At 53.9% G+C, this 18,924-nt stretch overlaps 1 protein-coding gene across 1 annotated transcript in view; it reads right to left on the reverse strand.

The window, feature by feature from the left end:
• Positions 1-18,924, reverse strand: part of LOC127480227 (collagen alpha-1(I) chain-like) — an 84,755-nt gene that overhangs the window by 49,294 nt on the left and 16,537 nt on the right. Inside the window, exons 2-5 of the mRNA XM_051808124.1 lie at positions 2,967-3,114; positions 2,157-2,315; positions 1,459-1,654; positions 674-817 (exon numbers count right to left, since the gene is read on the reverse strand). Of these exons, the coding sequence (XP_051664084.1) occupies positions 674-817; positions 1,459-1,654; positions 2,157-2,315; positions 2,967-3,114 (647 nt within the window). The remainder of the gene's footprint in view (positions 1-673; positions 818-1,458; positions 1,655-2,156; positions 2,316-2,966; positions 3,115-18,924) is intronic.

Consider the following 18,924-nt stretch of genomic DNA (forward strand, 5'->3'; position numbering starts at 1 on the left):
CGTTCAGCACTTGCCTCTCCCCAGCCTTTTCCAGGCTCCTCTCTAATATCCCTGGCCTAAGAGATGAGGCATCTCCCTGGGCCAACTGCAGCTCCTGAGGAAAGCCTGGGTGTTTCATGTCTTTTGGGGGATTTATTGAGTGATTTGGGCTTTTTGGCACAGAAAAATATCTTGATGATTTACTTAACACTGTAATAAAAGCAAAATCCCCCGAACTTCCACTTTCCAGCTATGCTGGCAAGAAGAGAGGGACAACCTTTGGCAGGATGAAGCACCAAAGGGTGTACAATCCTGCTGGGAGCGAGCAAGAATTCCAAAGTGGTGTACAGTTCCCCAGGACAGCTGTCACCCCCTCCCAAAAGCCCAGCTCCAGCTGCAGCATTACTCAACGGCTCCTCAAAGCTTCCCTGTGTTCCACACCGAGCACACACAGTCCCACACACCCACCCAGGCTTTCCTTGGCTCAGAAACCCTCCCCTTAACTCATCCTCCTTCGCACCAAACCCATCTGTGACTCGCAGGGGGGGTTTGGGTGGTGGAGGAACCACCCACCATCACCCCCTGGCATGGAGAGCCGAGCTCTGCCAGGCTGCACTAACACTTGGAGTGGGGTTAAACCAAAGAGGAGCCCGGCCCAGCGCTCCCAAAATTTGTCATCTGCCCTCAGCCACACCTCTGGCCAGGCTGTGGAGGGCTCCCAGGAGGAGGTGAGGTGGCTGAGGCTGAAGGAGCCCGTGCAGGTGGAGTTGTAGCTGTGACAGTGCTCGGCGGCGGCTGAGGGGTCTCCCATCACGAAGGTCAGCTGCTGGAGAGCTCCCTGGGGAGGAAGGGACACACAAAACATCGTTTATCCTCGTGCTTCTTCCTCCAGAGAAAGGTCTGGAAGGGGCTGTGGGAGCAGGTTGTCTCCAGCTCCTCATAGCCAGGGGATGGTTTGGGCAACCAACATTCCCTTTCCATCTTCAAGGGCTGGATGCAAAGATGCCCTGGGCAGGGACATCTTCTACCAGACCAGGTTGGTCCAAGCCCCATCCAACCTGGTCTTGGACACTTCCAGGGATGGGGCAGCCACAGCTTCTCTGGGTAACCTGTGCCAGGGCCTCCCCACCCTCCCAGGGAAGGATTTATTCCCAATATCCCATCTAACCCTGCCCTGTGTGAAGCCACGGGACGTGCTCCCAAACCAGATGTTCTGCACACACAGCAACACCTGTACGTGGTACAAGCCATGGCCAACAGGAGAGGATGGAAGTCAAGCCCAGGGGTCCCCACTGCTGACCTGACTGCTGGCACTTGTGCTGCCCTGAGCCAAAACCAAGCCCCTGGCACAAGTCCAAGCTCACCCTGCCCAAGCGTGAACACACACGGTGTGTTTTAGGAAGAGAAGGCAAAGGACCCCTTCAGAGGGAGATGGAGGCCTCCCTTCCTGCAGCTGGAGCAGACCATGCCCTCACTCACCTTAAAGGGGATCTCAAAGGACTCGATGAGGCCTCCAATGATGATGAGCCCCTCAGTGTTCACTCCCATCCCGAAATAGTTGGCCCAGCTCACTCTGTCCACCAGCCGACAGTCCACGTGCAATTCCAGCCTCTCCAGGGAGATGCTGAGGGCAACCTGGTGCCAGTGCCCATCACCAAGGAAGGAAACTGGGAACCTGTGTGTTCCAGGGGGGGAAGGAAGGGACACAGCACAAAACTTTGGTCCCACAGCTTTTGCAGGATGAGGCTTCACCCTCATCAGCTCCGAGGGTCCCTCAGTGCAGACACAAAGGGCAGCACTAGAATTGTCACAGGTAGCACCATCACTTGTCTTCCAGCACAGGAATGCTGTTTCCCAATGGATCTGGGGATTCCACAGCCACATGAGGTGTCTGAGAAATTCTTGGTATCTCTGCCTTTCCCCGTTTGATTCATCCCCAGGTATTTCAACCTTTTTGTTCTTTGCTCTGCTTTCCAGATCCGCATCGCTTTGACAGAGTGGAGTTTGGCAGTGACAACCTGCACAGTCACAGCAACAGGTCTGAGGGACCTTCAGGGGCCATGGGACATGATGGGCACTGCTCAAAGCCCACCAGAGCAGGAAACCTCAACTGTGGCCTCGGGAGGGGAAAAGGAAGCACGAAAAGGCAGAAAAACAACCCCCGAGCTGGAACTTACTCGTAGTGTCTCCTCCTCGTGGTGACAAAGACCAGGGCGTAGGGGCTGATCCTGATCTGGAAGAGCACGTGGCTCCTGTGGCTGAGGATGGTCACCAGGCTGGTGTCCTCCTTCAGGGAGTACCTGAGCTTCACCAGCACGCTCAGCTCATCTGCAAACCTGGCAGGAACAGGGGACACGTGGCATCTGCTGTGCCACCAGGGGCTGGCCCCTCAGGGCACAACAAACCAGTCACAGCACAAATGAACCCCAGGGAGAATGAAAGATAAAAAAAAAATAGCAAAAAAAACATCATTGCAGTTGTAAGGTCAGGCAGTCAAAAAGAAGCAGCCAGGTCAAAATTAGCATTGCCCATATAACCTCATAACCTTATATAACCATATATATTATATATATAAAACACCCATTCAACCATAGAACCTCAGCACACCCCTCTCAGGAGCAGTCTCAGCACACACTTATGTGGCTGGGCTCGGTTTTCCATGGGAATGCTGCCTTTCCCACTGTGGGGATGGATGGGAACCCTGCTACAAGCAGCTTTTTATGCCTTCTCTCTTCATATCCCACATCCTGCCATGGGCAGGGACACCTTCCTTTAGACCAGGCTGCTCAGAGCTCCATCCAACCTGGCCTTGGACACTTCCAGGGATGGAGCAGCCTGTTCCAAAATGTTCCTGAGATCACAGAGTGGATGTGTCATCTCCTTGTCATTATGGAATGGGGCCTGAAAGTACCTCCTCGAGCCAACAAGCACACACTGGACGATTTTTGGGCACCACCAGCCCAGCCCCACCCCCTGAAGGCACCTACCTGTCCCCAAAGGCCTCCCTGGTGGGGATGTTGAGGGTGGCATACTGCCCCACCTCCAGGATCCTGCAGTTGGCTTCATCATAGGCAAAGGAAATATTGCTGAGGTCCTGTGCATAGAGAGTGATTTTGTCCAGCAAGTTCACTTCATCTGCTTTGGGGGAGAAGAAAGACATGCTCAGTGGCTGAGAAACCTCCACCACAGGGCTCTGCTCTGCTCATTCTTCAACAAAAGAATAGATAACTCAAACAGACAACCCCCCTAGGAAGAAGAGTATACATTTGGAAAGATTAAATTAATTCACAAATTCAGTAAACCCAGACCAAAAAGAGAACTTCAGAAGCAGCCAGGAGAGAATTTTGAAGCAGGACGTGTTTCGAGGCCAGTGCCCCAAAGACATGGAGGGCTGTTCCTTCCCCAGCAGTGGTGGGACCTTTGCAACCACACAGTTGGGATGCTCAGGGCTGGAAAGCAGAGCCTGGGACACAAATGTCCTAAATCATAAGTCCTGGCTCAGCTGGGCACAGAAAATCCTGCTCAGTCCTTTCCCAAACATCCTCGTGGGTGTTTGCCCAGTTTCAATAAAGAATTGGACCAAGGAGAGGGATGAAGTTACTGTCCCTCCCCTGTCCTGACCAGAGCACAGGGACACTCCTCTCTGCCCAAATGGGGTTCATCACTGTCAGAAGGTCAGGAGCTCCAGCAGGATCCATCCCTTTCCCAGAAGGGGAAGGGCCCACCTTCAGAACTGGGCTGGGAACAGCAGGATGGTTTGAACAGGGTGGGAGCTCCAGTCTGGGCTGTTTGGCAGCACCGGCCCTTCAGCCTCAGGAGGAGCTTTTAACTCCCACAGTGAGCACAGACTTTCCCTTTCCAAGTTCATCCTTTAACCAGAGAACCTTTCAACTACACAAATACCTGAGGAAAAATTTGTTTAAACCCCTGAGGTTTCTCGTTCCTCTCCATTAGCAGACAGACTCACAGACCTCTGGCTCTACCCAGACATGGTGTTTTACCTCCCAGACATCCACAGCCAGGTCCCTCCAGTGTGGCAACAACCCTGTCACCTGCAAGGGGTGGGGAGAAGGGACAGACCCAGGGCAGCACTCCCTGGCCCAGCCTCGTAGGATCACTCCAGACCCACAACCCCTTCACTGGGAGAGTCTGGACAATCCCACCTGATGATTTGTCAGTGGGAATTCTGCCAGCACCATCTGCACCAGCATCTGCTGCAGTTTGGGAGGCGTCCAGCCCCTGCATTCACTCTAATTCCTGCTGTGCTTGAGGTGAGAGATTTATCTGAGGGCAGACAAACAGCCTGGGGCGTGCTGCACCCAGACAGGAGCCATCCACACCCGGAGAGGGAAAATAACCAGTCAATGGAGCAGAAACTGCTTTGATCCACTTCAGACACAAATGTATCAGCCCTGACATCACCTCCGTGGAAGAGACTGTGAGGGAAAGAGCCCTTGTGCTGGGAAGGAGGGGAGGGAACAGGAGACGCTGCTGTTTGTGAGGAGCTGGGAAATCACAGAATCATAGAATCAGACAGGTTGAAAAGGACTTCTGAGATCATCAAGTCCAACCCTTGACCCAACCCTGCCATGGTTGCCTGACCATGGCACTGATGCCACATCCAGTCTGTCCTTAAACCCCTCCAGGGACGGGGACTCCCCCCCCTCCCTGGGCAGCCCATTCCAAGGGCTGATCCCTCTCTCTGCAAACAACTTCTGCCCCATGGCCAACCTAAACCTGCCCTGGGGCAGCTCCAGGCTGTGCCCTCTTGTCCTGCTGCTGGTTCCTGGCAGCAGAGCCCGACCCCCCCCGGCTCCCCCCTCCTGGCAGGGAGTTGCAGAGAGTGAGAAGGTCTCCCCTGAGCCTCCTCCTGTCCAGGCTGAGCCCCCCCAGCTCCCTCAGCCTCTCCTCACAGCACTTGTGCTCCAGACCCTTCCCCAGCCTGGTTGCCCTTCTCTGGACCTGCTCCAGCCCCTCCATGTCCTTCCTGAGCTGAGGGGCCAGAGCTGGGCACAGCACTCCAGGGGTGGCCTCACAGGGGCAGAATCCCCTCCCTGCTCCTGCTGCCACACTGTTCCTGAGCCAGGCCAGGATCCATTGACCTTCTTGCCCATCTGAGCATCCCTGGCTCATGTTCAGCTTCCTGTCAATCCCTGGTGAAATCCCAGCTCCCCACATGGACACAGCATGGATGTTTCCAGGTCACCCTCAGCTCAGCAACATGAATGTGCAACACGTTTAGGCAGCAAAACCACAGCTAAACTGGTGCCAGGGCAGAGCCTGCAGGGCTGAGCCCCCCCAGGGCCCTCCAGTCTGTCAGCATTGCAAGGGATGTGCAGCACAGTGTGGGGAACGGATGAGACCAAGCCCAGATGACAGAGGGGACAAAATATCAGGAATGGTTGTCCCTTCTCAATCCCAAGCGTTTCTGGGAGGTTTCCCAGCTGCTCTCCAGGACCTGCACGCTCCTTCTCCAGGGGCTGCAGCCACAACCAGGGATCAGCTTTGCTGGTGCTCAAAGGCAGGAAAATAAGTGTGGGGTCAGTGGCTCCTGTCAGGGAAGAGCAGCTGGGACTCAGCACTAGGAACAACACACTTACATGGGAGTTCTCCTGGGCAAGGCCAAACCTTCCCGTGCCCTGTTGAAGCTCTGGTGGCAGGGAACAAGGACAAGGGGGGTGGTGTGAAACTAAAAGGAGATTCAGAGAGAAGGAAGAAGTTCTTTGCAGTGAGGCTGCTAAAACATTGGCACAGGTTGCCCAGAGAAGCTGTGGCTGCCCCATCCCTGCAAGTGTCCAAGGCCAGGTTGGAGCATCCTGGGCTAGTGGGAGGTGTCCCTGCCCGTGGCAGGGGGTGGGATGAGATGTTCCCTCTGGAATGGCCCAGCAACTTGAGGCTGCTTCAAAAACTTTATAATCCATTCCTATTTATGCATACTGTAACACCACAGGTTATAAATCACTAATGTCAGGCATTCTCAGGAGGGCTTTGGAGATATGGTGGTGTGATATGAGAGGGCTTCTTAGCTCCAAATAGGAAGATAAATTCATGTTTTTTCTGTAAGCTTACAGTGCTGCCTTAATTGTTTTCCTGCTTCTTTTCCCTTCAAAGTTTTCCAATACACTGATAGTTCAGGTTGGCAGTGTGGCCACTAAACTGGTGTGTGGGGTTTTAGTGGAGTAGGGACTCAGTTATTTCCAAAAGAACCCACAGAAAACAAGCATTCTGTTAGAGGTTTGGGCTTTTTATATGCTCAATAGTATAAAGGGTGAACAATATATTTGTTTAGATAAGAATTTAGTCTCAGTGCAGGCTTATATGAACTTATATATTTGTATTTCAGATGCTATTTAAATAATTTTATATTAAAGATAATCTTTACTTATAAATTTATCGTAGAAGTACAGAATATGCTGAGCTGGAAGGGACCCATCAGGATCCAGTCCTACTCCTGGCTCTACACAGGACACCCCAACCCAAACTATAATAGGATTCCAGTTGCTGCACCTCATTTACCCAGACTCTCATTTTGGGGCAGAAGCTGCTGCACAACGAGGTTGTTTGACACTGGATTTAGTGTTTAAACAGCCTCAACACCAAAGTTTTTCCTTGCAGCTTCTCCCCAGCACTAACCCAGGGCCAGCTCTCCACCCTGACACAGCTGAATTTCTGGTTACTACAAGAACCTCACGGATTTGCTTTGCCTTTCAAAGCAGGTTTATCTTCTCTCCTTGCCTGGGAGCAGACACGCTGCTCCTCAAGGACAGGGATTACCTGGGAAGTGATTCTCAGGGCAGGGTCTGAGTCACCAGCAGTGAGAGAGTGGGGTCAGAGCCTTCCTGGGAGCAGATTAATCCCAGGCAGGGGGAAGCTGAGGGTGCTGGGAGGGCAGTCACTGCAGCAGCCAGTCAGGGGAAGGGCAGACTGTCCATCTGGTACCGTAATTCTGTGTTTCCTTTACAAAAAAATCACACTTTCTGCTGAGTTTTCAGCTTTCCCAGGGCTCAGGTGCCTTATTCCACAGCCAGGCTTCCCCATCTCCTTCCAGTGGCCACCGGTGAGCAGCTCTGCTCCCAAACACTCCCTCTGCCACTGCTGAACCACCAGCACACTTCTGCCTCCACCCTGGAGGTGCCACTGTCCCAGACCCCCAGGGCAGGGGGTCACACCCCAGCTGGCTTTGCCTTGGGCTCCCCCTTGTCCATCCAACCGCCCCCAGAGCACACTCAGGACACCAAAGTGACACCTTTGCTACCCCAGCTCAGCCCAAAAGCCTGCAGAACGGCTGTTTCCAGCCTGGAAAGGAGATTTCTGGAGTTCAACAGCGCTGCCAAATTCAACTGGCTCCTAAAAGCAGCACAGGAATCTTCCCAAGGCAGTCCAGTGCCAGGGAAACTTGTGCCAGGGCCAACCTCAGCAAGGACAAGCAGTGGCCAGTGGAGCCAGAGAATAGGACATGGCATTCCAAGGTGAAGCTCATCCCAAAGCAAAGCTCCCCCATCCCCATCAGGGTGCCAAGTGTGTTCTGGGAGAAGTGTTCCCAGGGCTGGGGAGCAGAGCAGTCAGTGCCAGGGGGGACACCTGTGAGAGACACAACATGGAGCTGCAGAACGACCCCTCAGACACCTACTGAGGTGCTTGGGGTTGGGTCAGGAAGTCTCTGCTCAGAGAGCCCAGAAACCACACCCAGAGAAGAGCCAGGCTGACCTTGGGCTTTAGTGCAGATGCCCCAGCAATCCTAAACTCGGACCAGAGCAGCAAACCAGAGCTCAGCAAGAGAAGATGCACTGTCCCATTATCTCCATCCAAGAGACAGAGATGGGACAAGGCACAAAAGTGCCAGGAGATAAAGCACATCCACCAGAAATCCATGGTCCATCCAGGAGGCACAGCCAGAGGCAGGGCTGGAGGCAAAGGCTCTGCAGCCCAGCTCAGGAGAAGGCTGAAGGCACAGGGCTGAGCTTCAGTGGGGCTCCCGGGATGAGGGAATGGGTGGGGGTCCTGGGTGAGGCTGAGCAGGGTCATTAAGGCCCATCAATGCTCTCAGGGATCAGTGGTGGTCCTCCACCATCCCATTCCACCCCATTCCTGGTGCTGCATTCCAGAGGAAGGTGTTCCTTGGGGGGCACCCCCAGTTGCAGACCCATAAAAGTGACCATCCCTGCTTTCCTCTGGCTCGTTCACACATGTGAAGCTCATGCTCAGCTTTCCATCCTCCCCAGAGGAGGGAAATGAGGGAAAAGGGAATGACATAAACAACGGAAAACCCAGTTGGAGCCCCAGGAGAGGGTCTGCCAGGCTGAGTCATTGCCCCTGGATGCAGCACCACTGGTTGAGACCTCAAATAACAGGGCTGGACAAGCCCAGGGGACAGCCCTGGTGTTTGCTGCCTGGGGCATGGAGCAGATGACCTAATGGGTCTTTCCTCCCTCTAATTCCTGAGTGCCTTGTGCCAGTGTCCTGCCAGGAGTCTGCTCAGGATCACAGCCCGTGCTCTTCAAACTCTGAACTGGAGAGGCTGCTCCATCCCAGCTGGAATCTCATCACGAAGGCTCTCTGCATTAAGGGATGGAAAAGCAGGGCTTTATCCTGGGACAGGGCTTTGCTGGCACCTCACACTACTGACACCACCACAGGCATTCAAAACCAGACTGATGCTCCTCCACTCCCCCCCTGGCACCTCCCATTCCACCACCCTTTGCCCCTTAAAGGACATTTTCAGGCTTGGAGGTTGTGCCTGACCCTCTCTGCACCCAGGGCACCCACGGTGGCAACTCCATCTTTGTTTGGACTCTGCACATTGGCTGGGCAAGGTCAAGGACAACCTCACACAGCACGTTGTGTTTGCAGGACATCAACCCTCCAGCAGCTCTTCCTCCTTCTTCTCCCTCTATCCCACAACACCCAGAATCCCAGAGCAGCCACCCGTGTCCCCTCCTGTGCCACGTTTGCTCCCTGCTGTTCCCATTTCCCTCCTCTCCCCAATAATTCCTTTTTAAGGGCACCTCCAGAAGCCACACGAGGTGAGGTTTAAGCCAGAGCAGAGCTCCCAGTGCCGATTATGCAACAGGATTTCCACCTCGGCCTCCCTGCTCCGGAGAGCAGAGACAATTTGGGTTGGACCCAGCGAGTGGAAGGGGACAGAGCCAAAAGCAGGAAGAAAAAGGCACATTTCTCACACAGAGGACCTCGTACCTATTAGAGGGAGAGAGTGAATGCAACCACCCACCCACAGAGGGGACAGAAAATCCCAGGGAAGCGAGAGCTTTTCAGAAGAAAGGGCTTAAGCTGGACACGTTGTTTCCGCAGGAAAAACGGGAGCACAGGTTTCTCCTGGAGCTCATTAGGCAGAGCTGCAGTTGTGCTGCCACTCCTTTGTGCCTGCCCAGCAGGGTGGGGTGAGGCTTTTGGGGACAAAGCCTGGGGAGGAGGAAGGGCTGCTGGAAGGCAAGGATGACCCCGGGTAAGGATACAGGGGAAAATAGGGCAAGTGGCAGGAAAAGAGTGTTTGGGAGGGGAGAAATGGGAGCAGGAAAGCAAAGAGTTTAAGGGCTGCTAAACCACAATGGGGGTGATGAAACCAGAGTGGCCACAGGAGTGGGGAAGGGGCACCCCAGCCTTCAGCTCCACCATCCTCATCTCTGCAAATCCCAACTGCCTGAGCCGGGAGACAGCATAAAACCCTCACCCCATTAACTGGGAGAGAATGTTCACTGAGAGGCTGTTTCCTGCCCTTGGGAGGACACAGGAGGGGTCTGCAAATGTGGAGCAAATCAATATCCTGAAAGCTGAGAAAGGGGAGTCCAAAGCCCCTTGTGAAGGAGCACTGGGAAGGGCTGGGAGGGGAGCTCACAAGGTGGACTGCTCTGTGGGGTTTGGTGGCCTGGCTTGGTTTGGTTTGGGGCTGGGATTTTTTAATAAGAAATCAGAAAAGGAGCCATTTCTAAACTTCCCAAGACATGTACTGAGAGATCACAGAACCATGAAATAGTTTGGGGTTGGAAGGGACCTTTAAAGGTCACCCAGTCCAACCTCACAGATCCCTCAGAGCTTCTCAACCATCTCCTTCCTGAGCAACCAGGAGAGTTCACCCACACCTCGAGCTCTTGGGCCTTAGGAAATGCTCTGGGGAGCTACAAGTCACTCCAGCCTTGCCCATCCCTCACCCCCAGGCCACACACACACGTGGCTGCATCTCCTATCCCCTCTTCTCCACACATCCCCCCCAGATCCTCCTTCCTCTGCTCTGGGCATTCATCTCCTGTCCCCTCCTGGACCACTGACAGCAAATGCTTTTGGGTTGAGCTCAAACCTTCACTCATTCAAGATGTTTTATCTACATTCAGGCATTAATGGGTTTAGCTGGAGGGGTATTTTTAACTGGTTTTCATTGAAACCTGTGCAAGTCCCCACACAGCCACTCCTCAACCTGTTCAAGTCAGTCTTGCAGCAATTAATTATTGAGTTACAGTGAATCAGCACAAACCAGATTTGGATTGCTCTGCAGTGTCTGACCAGTGGATTCATTTAAAAACAACTCAAAAGCATACCAGTAAAACTTGTGTGACTCTGAGTGGAGACAAGGCCCATAAACATTGGCCCTCAGTGTCAGTAACAAATAAGCTCCTCTTTGTTGCTCCATTGTCAAAGTAAATTAATAGCAAATTCTACAAATTATCACACTCCAGGGGCTTGTTTCCAGCACCAGCTTTCCAAGAGCCTCCCCCTCTGTGGTTTTGTTTTATAGAGTTGGAAGACACAAAAATAAATACACACAAAAGCCATGAAGGGCTGATCCTGGAAACCTCCTCTGGGTGGGAGGGACAGCCCACAGCACAGCTGGGCTTTGTGTCCCTGATTTTCCACATCCTCTTGTGCTGATCCTTGGATCATTTGGGTTGGAAAAGATCTCCAAGATCACCAAGTCCAAGCTGTGCCCAATGCCCACCTTGTGCCCCAGCCCAGAGCACTGAGTGCCACGTCCAGTCCTTCCCTGGACACCTCCAGGGGTGGGGACTCCACCACCTCCCTGGGCAGCCCCTTCCAGTGCTTAACAACCCTTTCCATGAGGAAATTCCTCCTGATGTCCAACCTGAACCTCTCCTGGCACAGCTTGAGGTTGTTTCCTCTCCTCCTGGAGAGCACACTCACGTTGGTGTGCACAACCCCCTTCCCCAAAACTTCCAAGAATTGTCTGGATTTGACAGACTCGAAGGTCAGGACCACAGGGAGGTCCCTCCAGCCCCCATCCCTGGCTCCAGCAGGGGAGGAGAGGGCAGGAACAGAGCGAGTCTTTCCTGCTGTGTCCTCCCAGCTCCCTGCAGCTCAAGGATTTGCTGATCCAAAGGCAGTTCCACACTCACAGGGACTTGACCTCAAATCTCTCCTGCCTTGGAGAGCACTGGAGGATATTCCTGCCCAGCTGCCCAAGAGATCCCTGGGCACACTGAGCTTTCATTCCCATCCTTTTGAGCTTTCATCCCCATCCTTTTGAGCTTTCAGGATGTTTTGTGGAGTCTTAAACCCCTCCCAAGGCAGGATGGGATGTGTTGGTAAAGCCTCAGGAACACGGTGAGGAATAGGACAATGAGCTGTAGCCCCTCTGCAAGGCTCACCCATCATGGGAAGGGCAGGAGTTGGAAGGGTTTGATTTACCTCCAAACTCCCCTTTCTTCACCAAAAGGCAGGAGGATCAGCAAAACAAACACCAGAAGCAGCAAAACTGAAAAAGCAGAGGTGAGAGGGGCAGAAAGATCTCTGACAAGAGGAAATGCAGTCTCAGGGTTCTGGAAAAAAGCCAGAGTTTGATGGGAAATAAGTATTTTTTAAGAATACCTTGGTCCCCTTCTTCTCCATTCCAAGTTGATCTTCACAAATGTTTCTCCAGCTTAACCTCCCATTGTCTCAGAGAAGTTATTTTAAAGTCTGGTAGAGGCTCAGTCTGAGCTATTATTTCAGCAATGTTGAAAGTGTCTTGAGTGAGAAGGGAAGCAGTGGGGTCAGTGTTATCTGCTGCCGCAGACACACACATCTGGGACAGATTACAGCCCCAGAAAATCCAAATAAATACATCCCGGGCGCCCATCCTGGGAATTCCTCTCATTTCAGCAAATGCAGACTCCATGCACCCCAAAACCAAACTCCCCCCTCTCCTGCTCCTTCCACCAGTGATGAATTCATTTGGTTTAGTCTGACAGGGATTTTAAACTGCACGTGGAACGAGGCTGGAAAACTGAGCCTTAAACCTGATATCACTGGTAACGTGCAAGGCGAGGCAGCTCGGAGCTGATCCACCCAGATGTTAGTCAGGGCTGAAAGGCAACCAGAGAGGGTCTGATCGTGTGCCAGCAGCCATCTGTCACCCCCAGAACAAGCTCAGGCTGGCTCAGGACCTCTGAGCCTCCTGTTTGCCAAGTTATCATCAAAGTCTCCCAAAACCTGCAGGAAAGAGGCAGCAGGGGAGCAGTGAAAGGTCCTTTGTGCCTTCAGTCCCAGGGGGGCTCGTGCTCAAACACTGGAGCTGCCCCTGAGGGTCAGATATTGCACCTGCAAGGGCAGCCCCACTCTGGGCACAGCTGGAGGGAACCAGGGCAAACCTGGTGTAGAAAGGGGGCTCAGGTGAAGTGGAACCTGTGCTGATGAACATCCCACACATCCCAGTGGGAGCAGGGCCTGTGCTGTCCCAGCTGCACTCACGGATCACAGACTGTGCTGAGCTGGGAGGGACCCACGAGGATCATCCAGTCCAACCCTCAGCCCTGCACAGGCCCATCCCCAAGGGTCACCCCCTGTGCCCCAGAGGATCATCCAAACCCTCCTGGAGCTCTGGCAGCCTTGGGGCTGTGCCCACTGCCCTGGGGAGCCTGGGCAGTGCCCAACCAGCCTCTGGGGGAAGAACCATTTCCTGAGATCCAACCTGAGCCTGCCCTGACACAGCTCCAGCCATTCCCTGGGTGCTGTCCCTGGTCCCCCCAGAGCAGAGCTCAGTCCCTGCCCCTCCTCTGCCCCTCCCCAGGAAGCTGGAACTGCCATGAGCTCTGCCCTCAGTCTCCTCTTCTCCAGCTGAACACCCCAAGTGCCCTCAGTGTCCTTCCACAGCTTCAAATCAAGGCCCTTCCCCATCCTCGTTGCCTCCTTTGGACACTCTCTAATGGCTCTTATATTGCAGTGCCCCAAACTGCCCCAGCATTCCAGGTGAGGCCACCCCAGGGCAGAGCAGAGCAGGACAATCCCCTCCCTCACCCAGTGATGATGGGCTTGATGCCCCCAAGGACAGGGTTGTCCCTCCTGCCAACTGTCCCCTGGGGAAATGACAACTGAACACACTTTATTTCCCTAAGATCCAAACAGATGCTGCCTCCCAGCCTGCTGTGCTCAGTCAGCTCTGCCATGGAGTGGCTCACCCTGGGAATTCAGGGGGTTGCCCAGGTTTCCATCTCCATTTCTGCAGGATCTCCATATCTGCAGGGTAAACTAATTGTGCCAAACAGGGATTTATCACACCCAGCTGATGAATCAGTGCTGCAGCTTGTAACTCCAGCAACCCCACGAGCCAGGCTTTGCACTGCCCAAATTTGGGCAATTTGGGCCCCTCACTTCAAGAAAGACATTGAGGGGCTGGAGTGAGTCCAGCTGGGGAAGGGGCTGGAGCAGCAGGAGAGGCTGAGGGAGCTGGGGGGGCTCAGCCTGGAGAAAAGGAGGCTCAGGGGGGACCTTCTGGCTCTGCAACCCCCTGACAGGAGGGGGGAGCTGGGGGGGTTTCGGGCTCTGCTCCCAGGGAACAAGGGACAGGAGGAGAGGACACAGCCACAAGCTGCACCAAGGGAGGGTCAGGTTGGACATCAGGGATAATTTCTTCCTGGAAAGGGTGGTCAGGCCTTGGAAGGGGCTGCCCAGGGAGGTGGTGGAGTCCCCAGCCCTGGAGGTGTCCAAGGATGTGGCACTCAGTGCTCTGGGCTGGGGGACAAGGTGGGCACCAGGCACAGGTTGAACTCCATGGTCTTGGAGGTCTTTTCCAACCAAACCTCTGTGATTCTAAACTGGTTGCTATTTTGTTCTTTGCAACCACAAAACCAGAGTGTGTTTTCCCTAACGTGGCTGATTTTCCCTCTCAGACTCTGCTGCCAGAGGACCTGACTGGCAGGAACCCTCAGCAGGGCCAGGGAGGCTCAGGGCAACTTCCAGAGGAGCCAGAGACATCCCAAAAGCATCTTCCCAAAGCTTCCTGTGCTCAGAGCTCTGCCTGCTCTGCTCCTGCCATCCAGCCCTGGCAACCACAACCCTCTCTCTCTCTGCTGGGTCTCAGTGTGTTCATGACAAACATGTTTTATCAACCTCCCTGCAGTGGCCCAGAAGACAAATAGCCTGGGGGAAGGCGAGGGAGTCAGACAGCTTCATTTTCCAAGCTTGATAAGAACCAATGACTTCACCCAGGCAGAAATCACACAACACACTGGAAAGGTCTGGCTCAGGTCACCCCCACCTCGCTGCCTGAGGAAACACGGTGTTATCACATCCAGGAGAAGCTGGAACATGGAAAAAAATCCTACCCAGAATTTACTGTGCCCTTGGCCTCGTGCCCTCCAGCCCCAGCACAGGCAGAGCTGCCAAATTCCCCCTTTTGACTCATGCAGATCCACATTCAGGGGTGACAAGAGGCTGGAGAAGCAAACTGAAGGGATTTAACAAGGGATTTAACTTCGTGGGAGCTTGTGGCAGACTCCAGGTCCCAACTTTGCAGCGAGCAGGACTCCTGTGTCTGGAATGGTAGATCCTGCTGCAGCCAAAAACCCCCTCAGGGGGCGGGGTGGGAGCTGCTTTCACATTTCAAGTTGTGTTTCTGCAGAGAAAACCTGAAAAACATCACCCTGGAGTAACCAGTGGTCCCAAAAGCAGAGGGCAAACATGAGAGCTGCATCCCCAAAGCTGGGTGAACACCAGTGCCCAGCCCTGAGCTGGCACTGAGCCTGAGGGCAAGAGGCAGGGGACGCTCAGGGGACACAGGGCTGGATGTTCTCCCGTGCTCTGTGCCAAGCACAGAGGGCACAGAGCCAGTGCCCAGCCACGTCTGGGCTCCCAGGCATGGTCTGCTGCCTGCCAGGCTCCTCCAGCCTCCTGCCTGGCAGGGATGGCACTGGGAATGCTTCATGGGAGCTTGGGGGAGGCTCGAGGTTCCAGCTGCTGGCAGGGAAAGGACACTCCTGCCTGCTTTTCTCAAGAGCAGGGGGCCTGCTGCAGGAGAGTCCCTATGGCACAGCTGTCCCACCTCTGTCCAAACCCATCCTGACCCAGGGAAACCCTTCACTGTGCCATCATCCAGGGAAGCAAATTTTCCCTTTAAAGAATGGCTACAGGGTTGACTTTTGCTAAAATACAGCCCCTTCTGCTGCAGTGAACCACCTTGGAGATCCTGGAATTCCCTGCAGAGCAACAGGGTCCCGTCCTGAGAGAGGACATGCTCCCATGAACCTACATCTGCCCTGGGCTGGGGGAGCAGGACCTACAAGTGCCCTGAGCAGCCCCTGTATGATTAAAGCCCAACCCAAAATCAGTAGCAGTGAACTCCATCAGAGGGCAAGTTTCCCCCTGCAGGGGAGTGAAGTACCCGGTGCCTCGCAGGGATCCAGCTCTGCTTCCTCCTCTTCCAGAGCTGCTGTTCCCAGCTCGGCGGTGTTAAAATTCCTGTGATCAGGGTCAATGCCCCGGAGGTTCTACCTGGCTTCCAGGCACCACCTGCCCTGGGGGATGGGCAGGAAAGGAGCAGGAATGAGAGGGAGGGAGAAGCACCAGAGCCTCTGGTGCCGACAGCAGCACAGCCCCGGGGCAGGAGCGGCAGCCCCGACCTTCCCCTCGTGCTGCCTTCAACGCAGCTCCCGAGAATAAAGCAAGAATTAAAAACGAGCGTTTCCCAGACTAACAAGCTGACATTTCACAGCCAAAAAGCGCTCGGATTTTCACCCTCAGGCCAAACGTGCACATTTGTGATTCATTCCGCCCCCGCGGCTGCCAATTCTCTGCACAAACTATTGAGTTGTTGCGGTTTCAACCCTCGCTCGACTCCCAAGTGCTCCTCCAAGTTCCTTCTGCAGAGCTCCTCGCCTCCCACCTCTCCCCCTCCGCTGGTGTTTTTACACCCAAATTCTCTCTGGGTGCCCGGGAGCCTTCCAGTTCCACAAAAAGCTGCTCTGTGCCATGAGCTGCTCCTTTTCCAGGTGTGGGGGCCACCAGCAGGACCATGAGACCCCCCCCAGCCAAAAGATCTCTCTTTCTAAAGCCTCATTTCACCATAATGCTGCAACCACAGCTCAGAAGGCTCCAGGTGAATAAACACAAACCAGGATTTTTTTTTTTCACGTGGAGAGAAGTTGCCAAACCCCAAACTGTGCTGGAGGCCCCACGTTCCCAGTCCTCAGGAGGGGCCGATCCTCTCGGAGCTCCCTCAGCAGATGTTCATCCCCCACGGCTCCCCCATGGCCCAGGGATGAGCTCTGGCTCCCTGTGACCTGATCCTGGGCTGAGGAGGCTCCACAGGTGGAAATCTTGGATGAGGATGGGCATGGATGCTCCACTGGGGCTGAAGGAGCCACCAGCAACTTCATTTATGGAGGAGGATCCGAGGAGGACACGCTCAGCACGTGGGCTTGGGTCAACCTCTACAACCTTCAACCTTTATGCAGAAGCTGGATGGGAACATCTCCATCCCTGTTTTCTCCACAGGGTTCAAAATCCTCTTCCTCCTGCTGAAAATCCTCCCGCCCACTCCTGTATCTTCTCCTTCTAAGACTGCACTGGAGCATCCAACCCTCCCAAAATCATTTCCCAGCTCAAATCAAGTTTTCCTTTCTCTCCATACCTTTACTAACCCAGAGAATTTCCCAGAGTCTCTTATGCAGAAGAAACCCAGAGGGGAAAATCTCTCTTTTCCCACCAAACCCCAGTTTTTAAGCCTTTATTATTCATCACAAGTAAAGCTGAGAAGGGCCGAGGTCAGACACGCTCACGGTGCCTCTGCACAGAGAACTGTGGGGTTGGGGAGAGCCCCAGAAACAGAGATGACAAGTCTTGGTTTAACAGCAGGGATGGCTCTGCCTTGCAAAAAAAAAAAAAAAATATGTGTTCTTCCTTCCTCCCTCTGCCTTTGAGTGGGGGAAAACACATTTCAGTGCTGCAGCACTTCTCTGAACAGACATGACTGAGAAAACACTGCTTTTGGGATGGGGGTGAGCTCTCAGGGTTAAAGAGAATTGCTGGGAAGGAATCAGTGCCAAACAGAAAACTTTCCCAATACCTGAATAAAATAGAAAAGAAAAAAAAAAAAAAGGAAAATGAGTCATCAACCCAGAAAGGAAGGGTTTCACCTCTGCCTGTGGATGAGTTCCCTCTTTCTTGTTTTCTTGTATTCAGTGCAAGTTAACTTTAATTAACTGAAACACAGACAGCTGTTCAAAAACTCAATTTTATTTTTAAACCCCTGAGACTGCAGGACATTTCCTCTCCCTGCAATAAAAGACCTTTTTATGCAAACCCCAGGAAGCCCAACTGTTTTAACGGCTTGGAATCTCACTCCCACTTCCTGATTTGAAATGATTCACCTGAGCAGACCCCGATTCACAAGCTCTGCTCCATCCACCCCACACACCAAGTCACCAAGGGGAACCTCTCTACTGATAGCTCAGCTTCAGGCTCCACCAAGTCCATCAGAGCAGATTCCTGAGCTCACCCTCCCTCAGCTTCACTGTTCCCACCTTCCCTCAACTTCACTTTTCCTCTGCTGGAAGCAACCAACCTGAGGAACATCCCCAGGTCTTCCTCTGTGCAGCCACAGCTGTTTGAGTGCCTCAGCACCACTCTGAGAACCTCTGCAGCAAAGATTTGGCTGTTCCACCTCACTTGCAAACCACCTCCAGCACGAGGTGAAGAGGACCACAGGAATTCCCACTTTATGGACACCCCTGTGGTGCCAGGAGCTGGGGCAGAGTGGGGGGACAGGACCAGGCAGGAAGGGACCTGGGGGCTCTGACTGACAGCAGCTGAACAGGAGCCAGGAGTGCCCAGGTGGCCAAGAGGGCCAATGGATCCTGGCCTGGCTCAGGAACAGGGTGGCAGCAGGAGCAGGGAGAGGATTCTGCCCCTGTGAGGCCACCCCTGGAGTGCTGTGCCCAGTTGTGGCCCCTCAGCTCAGGAAGGACATGGAGGGGCTGGAGCAGGTCCAGAGAAGGGCAACCAGGCTGGGGAAGGGTCTGGAGCACAAGTGCTGTGAGGAGAGGCTGAGGGAGCTGGGGGGGCTCAGCCTGGACAGGAGGAGGCTCAGGGGAGACCTTCTCACTCTCTGCAACTCCCTGCCAGGAGGGGGGAGCCGGGGGGGGTCGGGCTCTGCTGCCAGGAACCAGCAGCAGGACAAGAGGGCACAGCCTTGAGCTGCCCCAGGGCAGGTTTAGGTTGGCCATGGGGCAGAAATTGTTTGCAGAGAGAGGGATCAGCCCTTGGAATGGGCTGCCCAGGGAGGGGGGGGAGTCCCCGTCCCTGGAGGGGTTTGAGCAGAACCTGGATGTGGCATCAGTGCCATGGGCTGGGGGACAAGGTGGGGTTGGGTCAAGGGTTGGACTCGAGGATCTCAGAGGTCTTTTCCAACCCAGTTGATTCTGTGATCACTTTTAACCCACTCTGGTTCCCTGAAGTCAGCAGGGCATTCCACCCCACTACTGGACAGAGATTAAAAAGAGGAAGAAAAGCTAAATCCATGAACTAATTATCCAGACTGAGAGAGAAGGATTTCCTAAGCTAAAACAATGTACCACATTGTCCTCCAAAAGTGCCAGGAATGATTTTTTAAGCCATATCCTGGATCCAGTATCACGGTGGGAGAAATCCTTCTGGGGGAAGGTTTCAAGGTTTCTCTTTCTGAGACATTAAAACATTCCCAGCTTGTGTAAAACAATCCCTGCC

This window comes from Manacus candei, unplaced genomic scaffold (genome assembly GCF_025592945.1).
Source record: "Manacus candei isolate 608988 ecotype Guabito, Panama unplaced genomic scaffold, ASM2559294v1 h1tg000071l, whole genome shotgun sequence".
In the NCBI taxonomy this organism is placed as follows: Eukaryota; Metazoa; Chordata; class Aves; order Passeriformes; family Pipridae; genus Manacus; species Manacus candei.